At 39.9% G+C, this 11,689-nt stretch overlaps 1 protein-coding gene across 1 annotated transcript in view; it reads left to right on the top strand.

The window, feature by feature from the left end:
• Nucleotides 1-11,689, top strand: part of Pdss2 (prenyl (decaprenyl) diphosphate synthase, subunit 2) — a 287,734-nt gene that overhangs the window by 171,761 nt on the left and 104,284 nt on the right. The window contains exon 3 of the mRNA XM_005377839.2: nt 4,478-4,676. Coding sequence (XP_005377896.1) covers nt 4,478-4,676 — 199 coding nt within the window. The remainder of the gene's footprint in view (nt 1-4,477; nt 4,677-11,689) is intronic.

Here is an 11,689-nt window from a genome sequence, read left to right as displayed (position 1 = left end):
GGGAGCCAGCAGGCAGGAAGCTAGCCAGCCAGAAGGCTGGCGCTCCCCACCCGCAGCTCCCTGTGCGCCGGAAGCCCCCCTTCCGGGGAACCACGAGGCCGGGAGTGAGTTGCCGGTCCGAAAACCTAGGCCAGTTTTCTTAACATGCAGTCTCAGGGCAGCCTTCTAAGAGTAATGCAAAAGCACTTGCCTTTTTGACCCACATTTGCCAGTGTCTCATTGACAAAACTGGTCACGTAGTCACACTCAGAGTCGGTGGAGGAGGAGATCACACACAGCATGAATATCAGGCAAAGCAACTCACTGGTTAAGCAGTCTGCCATGGTCTGCTGTCTGACCCCCGTACATTCTATGCACAGGCAAAATATGCTGCCTCCCACAACTCCACCTTCTCATTCATTTCATGACTTCCATGAGCTCATGATCTGTGCAAGGTCCACATGTAGACATGGCTCCATGGATACAGCTCCTCTTGATTGAGAAACCTGGAAACTACAAGCATATATCCAGTAAACAACAGTGACTCTGGAACCAGATAATCATAATTGTCACTTCCATTACAAAAGAGAAAAATGAGAGGTCCGTAGCAATTTTGTCATGTAGCTGAGCACATGTTGCCAAAGCCACCTATTCCCTGAGCACAAAGTGGTTCGGTTTGGTTTGATTTGATCGTTTTGAGACAGAGTTTCACTATGCAGGATAGGCTGGCTTTGAACTCACTTTGTAGCCCAGGCTGGCCTGGAAATCGCAGCAGTCCTCCTGCCGCATCCTGCCAACTACTGGGATGACAGACGTATGCCACCATGCCTGGCTTTCACAGAAAGTTTTTTTTTATTATGGCCCAGTTCTCGCTGGAAGTGGTTTCCCAATTCTGTGGCTGCTGTCTCTGCTGAGCTATCTTCCTTGTCAGGGGAAAATGGTTCAAGCGTGCAGCTTTGTGGCAGTCTCAGCCTGCTTCTGTGGATAGTAAGCAGGGACAGGAGTCCAGAAGCATTTCCCCCTCATTTTAAGCTGTCTCCGTTATGTTTAGCCCAAATTCATATAACTTCCTTAAAAACTTTTTAGGATTTCTAGGAGTCTGACTGAAATTCACTCCATGCCCTATGAACCATGTCCCAGATTCTTTTTGAGACAGACGTCTCTACTTGAATTCTCTACTGAGAATGAGGCTGCTGAGGGACAATACCCTTAAAATTCATAGGAGCTTTTTTGACCAACTGAGGGATCTACTGGGCACTATGTTCATTTTTAGATCTTTAGGGTCTTATGGCCCTTTGATTTTTATCTCTCTCCCAATACCATTTTTTACTTTGGAAATCTTTTTCTAGAGTTACTGGAAATGTGAAACAGCTTTACTTTTAGCCCAGCAAATTGTCTTCGTTCCTTTTCTCTCATTGCTGAGCCAAAATACCTGATACCTGAAGTTAAAGGAGGAAAGGTTTGTTTAGCTCACAGTTTGTGGAGGTTTCAGTCCATAATCAGCTGTCTCCAAGGCAGGTTGGCATGGCAGAGGGCAACAGTTCATGGTGGTGGAAGACAGCAAAAGCAAAAAGGAGGAGTGAAAGAGAAGATTCTTTCTGTCCCTTATATCATGTGTAGGCTACCCGCCCTAGGATGGATGTAGCACTCACATCCATATTCCCAGCTAGACAGAATTAGACAGAACTAGACAAAATTAATGACAAACTCTAGATTCAGCCACCTCTGTAAAGTACCACCCCCATGACTGCATGAGGTTTTGGTGGGACATCCAAGCACAAACCATAACATTCTGCCCCTGTCCCCCACAAAGACTCATGCACATCCCTTTATGCATTTTAGTCCATCTGTAAGAGTTGCCAAAGTCCTTACAGTTTCAGCATTGCTGAAAAGTCTGCACTTAGATCTAAGGCAAACTCTTAGCTGTGAGCCTCTGTGCAAATGAAAAGAAAATTAAATACTTCCAACATTCAACACCACAAGATAGGCATTACCATTCCAAAAGGTACAAACAGGGATACAAAGGATAGGGGCCAAAGCAAGTCCAAAATCCAGCAGGGCAAATATTAAGTCCAAACTTCCCACAAGCCATTCCCAAAGGCTCTTGAGGCATATCGTATAGTCAGGTACAGTCACAGCAATGACCCCACTTCTCTGGTACTAAGTTCTTAATTACTTTTCTCTCGCGGCTGACACAAAATACCTGATGCCCAAATTAAAGATGGAAAGGTTTATTTAATTCACAGCTTGTGCAGGTTTTAGTCCATAATCAGCTGACTCCAAGGCAGGGTGGCATAGCAGGGGGCAACAGTTCATGGTGGTGGAAGACAACAAAAGCAATAAGAGCAAAAAGGGAGGAGCACGAGAGCAAACCTCTTTCCCTCCCTTATATTGTGTGCAGGCTACCCACCCCAGGGTGGGTGTAGCACCCACAGCCATAATCCCAGCATTGGACTATGAATCAATCACAAACTCTGGAAGCCTGCCCCATGGATGCATGAGGCTTTGGGGGGACATCTAGATACAAACCATAACACAAATCTTTGCTTCTTTTCTCCCATTATGCTTGTGAACTAACTAATTCTCTTAAACTCATCTCTCAATTTTACTTTATAATATCTTGGTTACTTTTCTCATTGCTGAGACAAAATACCCAACACCTAAACAAAGTTGAAGGAGGATGGGTTTATTTGACTTACAGTTCATAGACGTGTCGCTCCATAGTTGACACCTTTGCTATAGCACCCTCCAAGGCAAGTGTTACAGCAGAGGAGCATCACAGCAGGGAAGCACCCTGTGGGAGAGCAGGGTAGGAAGAAGGCAGCGAGCAAAGAATACTAGCCCTCTTTCTGTGTCTTATAGTTTATCCAGGTTACCAGCCCTTAGGCTTGGTAGCACCCATACCCAGGGTGGGGTGCCCTTAATCCTACCCAACACTATGCTTAACCACTTGGTGGACTAATTTAGTAATCACACATCCTTGATCCCAGCAGCACACACCCTAGATCCAGCCACCCCCAAAAAGCCCCTCCTATGACTGCATGAAGCCATAACAGCAACTAATGCCAAATGATATTGTTGGCATTCTGCCTGGAAATCTAATCTATGTGCCTAAATTTATTAGATGTCATAGATTGCAAATATTGAAATATATCTTTCAAGTTACTACAGGAAACAGATTTTGCAGTTGTTATATATCTTATGACACAGTGTGCTCTTTTTCAGTCCTCTAATAACAATCCTTCTGCCTTTGTCGCTAGCCCCCACCATTCAGACTCAAAGCCATTGGCACACAGTGAGGCTTTCATTGCAGTAGCGCCTCACCCCAGACATGCCAGTTGTTGCATCACATATCGATTGGCAGCATGGCAGACCACTCTATATTTTAATGACTGAAACAACCACTTTACTTCTTAGCATCCTGTGAACTGACTGGATGGTTCTTCTGTCCGTGGCCACCTTAGAGAAGCCTAGGCTTTGCTTATGTCATATGATGACACAAGTCACATGGCCAAGCCTAGCATTAATGTGGAGAGGGTTACACAGGAGCATGGAAATCAAGAGACGTGACTTATGTTCAGCCATTCATAATGTTAAATGCCAGTGGCTTTCCAACTCTGCATGACTGTGTGTCTGTGAAAAGTCGTTCTACTTGTGCACGCCCATTTTCTCACCTATAAAAGGGGTTAATACCCATTATAGGGTTGTTATAAGGCTTTAAATTTTTAGTCATTGGATTTCTTATGCTTTTAAAACTAATACTTTTGTCATTGTACAAATGTACGAACTGTAGAAAAAATACAAAAAGGGAACAAGCATCTGAAATCCCATCTGACACAACACTGTGCTGTAAGTTCCTCAGGGTCTTTCCTATTTATTTTTTATTATAGTATAGAGATAGTAGCATATATATTACTAAAGGTATATAGAGAGCTTATATATATATATATATAAAGAGAGCTTATATATATAACTATATTAGATATATAGAAATATAATTTTCTCTTATTCTGTAAAGTAGGTCCTTGAAGGAAGAGACTTCACTTTATTTATCATCTCTTGAATCCCATAATTTTACATTTAGGATTAAAAGAGATAATATACATAAAGTACTTGGACTAGTAACTGGAACAGATTATATTTCCACTTAAGTTGGTATTACATTAGATACAAGCAAAGAGTCTCAAAAATCTTGAATACAAGAGAGCAAAATATCTAAATGGAGCCGTCGGGGGAACTGTCCACTGGCCAGCCCCTCTCTAGGACATCCCAGAGACGTGGGGCATCATGAGTGAAAACACTGAGAGAGAAAGGTGTCAGGATATGCTTAGAATCTGAAACTACTCAATAGAGGGGCATCTGTTAAAAGCTTCATTCATTAAAAAGAGAAGTTCCCCTGGAAGAATCTATGAAATATTTTATTGTTGAAAACTGAAGGCTGACATTAGTGATAAAATTATATGCTTGGTACTCAAACAAGTCTTTCTTTATATTTTAGTCAGAGAAGTTTGGCAGAGATCACAGAACTTATCCACACTGCTCTCCTTGTGCATCGCGGGATAGTAAATTTAAGTGAGTTGCAGTCTTCCGATGGACCCCTAAAGGACATGCAGTTTGGAAATAAGATAGCTATCCTGAGTGGAGACTTTCTTCTAGCAAATGCCTGCAATGGACTAGCTCTGCTACAGAACACCAAGGTAAAAAGGGACAGGGCTTGCTTGCGCCTGGACAGTGTTTAGGTCTGTGTACCTCCTGCCCAACTTCCCTTTCGTAGCCGCTCAGTAAAGCCCTGATGAGGATGATGATGGCAGGTAAAATTGGTAAATGCTAGAAAAGAATCTTGAATTTAATTTCTATTTTTTTCTCACTGTGGATAGAATTATTAATTATAGGATAGTGTTAAATATTCAGAATTAAAAATATATAAATAAATATTATAACCTCACTAGCCAGTGCATTCGTTAATATTTTGATGTACTTCCTTCAGTGTTTGTGTTGTTCCTTATTTGTACCTTTATAAATAGGGGTTTTTTTGTAACATAGGTGAGAACTTCATTGTGCGTAAAGTTTTGTTTTGTTATGTTTTGTTTTACCCCATCTTATTTTTCAACTTCATATTGTGATGTGGGCTTTTCCCTACATTAGCATTTTCATGCACTTCTCTTCTGAGACTTTTGAGACAAAGTCTTGTTACGCAGTTTGGGCTGACCTTGGACTTAGAATGTAGCCAACGCTGGCCTCGAACTTGCAGCGCTTTTCGCCTTAGCCTCCCAAGTGCTGAGATTGCAGGCGTGCACCACCGTACCTGGCTTTCATATACTTTTTTAATGACTCCATAATATTTAGATTTTTATGTCATTTCACAAGTTCCTGGCACTCAGGAGGCTGAGGCAGGAGGATCACTGGGAGTTCAAGGCCAGCCTGAACTACATAGTGAGAGCTTGTCTCAAAAAGTAAAAAAAAAAAAAAACACTAAATTCCTCATCGTCCAACATTTACTCTGCCTCATATTTTTTATTATCACAAATAGATTCATAAGAAATATCTTTATATATCAGTTTTCTCCATTCCAAATTATTTAATGTATTTAAGAGAAATACTTAGAGGCTGGAGATATAACACTGTCAGAACACTTGACTTGCATTTGTGCAGCCCTGGGAACAATTCCCAGCACCACAAATAAAGGAAAGGAAAGGGTAAAAAAAAAAAAGTACCTAAAAGTACTTTACAGAGCTTAAATATTTTAATATTCTTGATGTATTTTTCCAAGCTGATTTCTGAAAAAGAGAGTGAGTCTTCTTTATATAGCAGGATTAACCTTGATTATAAAGTGACGTTCGCTTAGGTCTTACTGTTCTGCCATCCTTATTTTTCACTTCATGGCCTGGGATGGGCCACCGCGTCTTCACTGCATTCAGTAAGGGGAAGGAGGAGGAAAGGCAAAGAAGGGCAGGTCTCCTTCCCTTGAAATCAGCTGAGGGCACATCGTTCGTGAAGGGCAGGCTCAGTACAGGCTGGCTGGATCTGAGTCCCACGTGACTTGGCTGTTGTTCTGGATTTTTCATTTTTTTAATGGAGATGTATTACTAATAATTACATTAGAATAAGTGGGGATAGATTTAACAGATTTCCACTTTGTTCTAGCCTCCGCCTGAGTTTTTGTCTAGTATATTCTAATGGCACTGTGAGGCCCTTATGCAGGGAGAGTTCTCATTTTAAGATGTTATTAAATCTAAAAGACAACCATTAATAACTCATCTCTTTCCCAGCCCCTTCAGCCACAATGTAACCAACACCTAATCAAGAACAGAGTGCAGGCAATGCTGGTACAGCAGAGTGCACTCACACACAAGCATCTAGAGACAGCTAACACCTCTCTGTATCGGGGTGGGAAAACAGTATTTGAAACTGCTGCCCCACTTGTAAAAATCAATTGTACCATTACCCATGCATGGCCTGCAAGAGTCACAAAACTACACTTAATAGGAAATATAGGTTGGAAGTCTGTAAAATACTGCCTATGTATAAATCAGGACTGGTCAGTTCTATTGTAGAGCGAATAGTGACTAAGCACACTTGCTTGTATTGTGTAAATCTGTAACAGTTTTCTTGCTGACAGTACTTCGGTTTTTGCAGTTAATGCTTTTGCCAGCAGTAAGCCCAAAAAATTCAAATTTTTTTTAAAATTACTGACATTTTGTTTCTCAAAAGAGTTGAGAAGAAATGTGTAACTTACACAAAATGTTTGTTTTCATTTGCTAACCACTGTAGAGACCATTGTCATATGACTGACCAACACGTGAAAACAGAATTAAAGCTGCTGGAAAAGGATCAGGATCTGCTTCAAAACTTAGTAGTTAAACTAAGAAAATTCTCTGAGGACAATACTTAACATCTGCAGCTGCAGCATGTATATATGGTATATACAACATTCTGTGAAACAGCTTTTCTTTAGATATGTAACTACCTTAGCTGGTGTGGTGGTGCACCTCTGTAGTCACAGGAGGCTGAAGCAGGATTGATGCAAGTTTGAGGCCAGCCTGAACTGCCTAGCAAGACGCTGTCTCGAAAAGACAAAAAAAAAAAAAAAAAGGATACATAACTACTCTTCTAAGCTAACTTCAATCACTTCCAACTGCAAGTTCTTATGTGCACATAAGGAAAAAGGAAACTGTGCTTCTTGTGCTTATTGGGTCCATGAGCAGAACTGTGCAACCATTATGTAATTAGAGTTTTAGTTCAGTGTCATCAGATGCTTCAAATGATCAACTCACTTAAGTTAATTCTAAAATTGGTTTGAATTTTTTCTCTCCATCTATTAATGGGATCAAGGTAAAGCTTTTGGAAGTATAAAGCCTTTGCAAATGAGATTGGAAATTCTGTTTAAAAGTGCAGTATTGAAGATGAAGTTATTACTTTGTAATAACTAGACAAGTACAGATTTTGGTGAAGCACAAGATTGTGGTAAAAACGATATCCTTACTACATTGAGAAATCTGTGGAGTAGCTAGAATTGTTTGTGGCACACATATAATTTATAATACCATCCAAACATGCATCAGCATTCCTCTCAAATACCAGCTATGACTGCCTCAACATTTACACATATCTTTATAGTCAAAGTTCCTGACCATAAGTTTTGGGAGATGTAGATAATGTGGAGTGCAAAAATACATGGCAACATGTGTGTTGTTTGTGTGACATCAATCAGATCTTAGAAAATCATGAATCAGTCTGTGTCCAACAATGGTATTGAGCATTGTTCTAAATGAGTCATCAAATGAGTAATGACATTTTCTGTAAAATCAATTGGAAATCTTAAGTGTGCAACAAAGAGAACACTAAATGAATCTTTTAGGGAAAAAAGTCTTCCATTGGAAAATTTCCCTACAAACCAAGGAAGTAACTGAATAAATCACATACAAGATTAAAATTTTCAGATCTGTAGTCATGATTTTAAATATCACACCTTGGCCAGGCCTGCTGGTACACACCTGTAATCTCAGCACTTGGGAGGCTGAGGCAGAAGGATCACCGTGAGTTGGAGGCCAGCCTGGGCTACATAGGCAAGTTCAAGATCCGCGTAAACTATATAGCAAGACCCTGGCCCAAATGAATCACTCAATCAATCAATCAATCAGTCAATCCTTAAAGGAAGAATTTTTTGGTTGTGCCCTTATGTTTAATAAATTACACACGCACGCACGCACACTCACATACACACACACAGAGGAAGGAAATTAAATCAAGAACGCCTGGATTCTGCAGCACCTAAATTTGGCAGAACAATCCAAAATATCATAGGACTGATTTATTTGACAGTGTTTCTCTTAGAAAATATTTGTCAAAGAAACTCTAAAAGAGGCGGAAAGATAGTGCCTATGAAAATATTTGGGCTGGAATATTTACACTGTTCATTATTTTAAAAATTAGAATTGATTATGTTCTCCTTTGAGCAAATGTGCTTTGAGTTTAACAGATAACTCAGAACTCATAAAAGAGCATTTTCCTAGTTTGAAATACTATGGCCTTCCAAGAACAGTTAATTGAAGATATCAATAATTTCAAATTAATTAACTGTAAAATGAACCAAAAGATATTGCTGACAATTTTATTTTTAAATATCATATTTTTAGAAACACACCTTTAGGAAAAAGCCAATAACATAAATTTAGGAAAAAACATAGCTAAGAAATGGACTAGCTAGGCATGGTGGTACATGCCTATAATCCCAGCTGTTGGCAGGAGGATCACATGAGTTCAGGGCCAGCTTGGGCTACATACAAGTTTAAGGCCAGCCTAAACTACATAAGGAGACCCTGTTTCCAAAATAAAAAAAAAAGGAAAAGAAAAAAGAAATGGACTAAAGTATGCATATATGCATTGAGTAATTATTCTAAGCCAGGTGTGGTGATCCATGCCTACAATCCCAGCTACAGCAGGCTGAGCCAAGAGGGTTGCAAGTTTAAAGCCAGGCTAAGCAACTCAATGAGACCATGTCTCACAATAAAATTTAAAAATTGACTGGGGGTACAATTCAGTGGTAGAGCACTTGCCTGTCATGTGTGGTGGGTTCAATCCACAGTGCATAAAAGAAAAAAAAGAATTGTACTTCTGCTTTTATTTTTCATTGTCCAGATAATCAATACAGACATTTCTCATTTAACAACCAATTCCTGTTCCGGCCAGGTCACTAATTGAATTGGTCACTAAATGAGGAACTATATATAGTACATACATTACAATGTTCAGAACAAAGAAATGACCAAAGGAAACTCCAACTTGATGATTTTGCTTTTTGCATAACTCTTATATGCAGTACTATAAGGTATAACAATATAAAACTAGACTGTATTGTACAGTGCAATCAGCAAAAAAATACTATGTAAATAAGTATACTGTACAAAAGAAAAGACACTGAGGCTCTATAAATAAGATGTACAAAACTGTACAAAAAAAAAAAAAAGATGGGGCCAGGCTAGGTGGTGCACACATGTAATCCCAGCACTCAGGAGGCTGACACAGGAGGATTGCCATGAGTTTGAGGCCAGCCTGGGCTACATAGTGAATTCAAGGCCAGCTTGAACTACATAGTAAAACTCTGTCTCAAAAAGACCAAGAAACAAAAACAAAAACAAAGATAGATCCTGAGTCTAAGTAGTGGGTCATAAATCTGAAATTCATTAAACAGGTAGATGATTAAATGAACATCTGTATTTAAAAGTTCCTTATTCTATTTTTTATTTTAATATATGTATTTTATTTTTATTTCTTTTAAAATTTTATTTTTGAAAATAGTTTTTTACCAGGCATAGTGATGCATGTCTGTAATCCCAGAACTCAGGAGACTGAGGCAAGAGGATCACAACAAGTTCAAGGTCAGCCTGGTTTGCACAGTGACAAGGCCATAGTGAACTATGTATTGAAACCCTGTATCAAAAAAAAAAAAAAGTATTGGGAGGAAGGGGCAAGATGATGGAGTGCTAAACAACAGAGAAAGAACCTCTCCGAGTGCTGCCATCCAAACACTGCAATATAGCAACATGGGGAAGATGAGAAAAAGGGAGGTGAGTCCCCCCAGACCCAGGAAGTAACCCAGGTGCAAATTGAAGCCCATGGAGAGAGTGACAAGAGAAACTTCAACAAATAAGAAGGAGGTCGATGGCCTTCTCCCTGAGATGGGAAACACTGCATGAGAGGAGTGGTCCAAACCTGCCAACACACAGCTAGAGCTGACGACCCCAGAGGCCTCCACAGAGAGATTCAGCAGTGCAGGCAGACAAGAAAGACTGCTCTAACTGCTGGTGAGTGCCTAGGGTTCAGCTGTCCCTCGCAAGATAGCAATTGGCAAGGAACCATTTTGGAGAGGGACTGATAGAACTCAGAACTCAGAGCAGCTGCTGGCTCCATCTAGTGGCTCCCAGCTGGGCTCAGGCCCACAGAAAGTGCACGGATGGCCGCAAGCCTCCTGAGGGTGCAGGCTTGCTGGCTTTTTGAGATAAATCAACACAGATCGGGGCACTATCTCCACATGTTATTTACCAGTGACAGCAGAGACAAACCTGGGCGTGGACTTTTTTGTTCTTGCTGTTTGGTTGTTTTTGTTTTCCTCTCTCTTGTTTTTATTGTTGTTTTGCTTCTTTCTCTCTCTCTTTTCTTTCTCCTTTATTGTCTGAACTTATATGAGTGTGAACATGGTGTCTACCCTCATTGTGATTGTGCTTCTATTCAGTTCCTCTTTTTATGTTTTCCTCCTCTCCCTCCAACTTTCTACACCAGTTTCCCAAAGTTAGCATGAACCCCCTTTGTCCTCCAGCCTTCGGATCTCTTCCTCTTCTTCCACTTCTCAATATTTTCCCTAACCCATTTTAATTTTAACCCCTAAGGGAAAAATTGACAAACTAAGGACTTGGATATTGCATACAATTTTCAGGATTGTTTTAGATTTTGTTATATAATCACAAATCTAGTTCATACAGTTAAAAGTGGCAAATGAATGGTTACTTTACTTTGTCTGTTTCTAGGTTGTGTTTTATGTTATTTTTATTGCTACCAGTATAGCCAAAAGTGACATGATTGTTCTAAACACCTGTTACAAACATCACCCCAGTAATTAAACTACAAAAAAAGAAAAGGAAAATGAGGAGACACTTAGATAAATTGCAACCCCAGACATCACCAAAGGCAAACCCAGGGGGCAATGAGGTGAGACAATCCAAAAACTACCCACAAAGTGCTAACAAAGCAACTGAATGAGGCTCTAGAAAAAAATCAAATCAGAAATAATCTCTCAGATAACTGCAGAGATCATGTCCACAATGAAAACCATGCTTAGTGATTCTAGAGCAGATACACACAAGAAAATAGAGGAGCTTAAGAAAATTATGGAAGCCATGAATGCTCAGCATAGGAAAGAAATGGAATTCATAAGGCACATTCAAGCAGATATACAGGAGAAGAAAAATTCTATTTAAGTATTCATAGCAGATTAAGCCAATGTAAGAACAGGGTTTCAGATAAAGAAGACAGGCTTGCAGCTAGCAACCATCAAAAGAAAGATTTCTTTAAAATAGCAATGAGAAATCAATACAACAGCTGCTGGATGATGCAAAGAAGAATAACATAAGATTAATTGAAGTCAGGGATGGAGATACAACTCAGTGGCACATGCGCCTGCCTAGCAAGCACAAGGTCCTGAGTTTGATTCCCA

This window comes from Chinchilla lanigera, unplaced genomic scaffold (assembly GCF_000276665.1).
Source record: "Chinchilla lanigera isolate Chin_1 unplaced genomic scaffold, ChiLan1.0 scaffold00010, whole genome shotgun sequence".
NCBI lineage: Eukaryota > Metazoa > Chordata > Mammalia > Rodentia > Chinchillidae > Chinchilla > Chinchilla lanigera.
The sequence above is the reverse complement of the archived record's forward strand: the minus strand, read 5'-3'. Positions and strand labels throughout refer to the sequence as shown.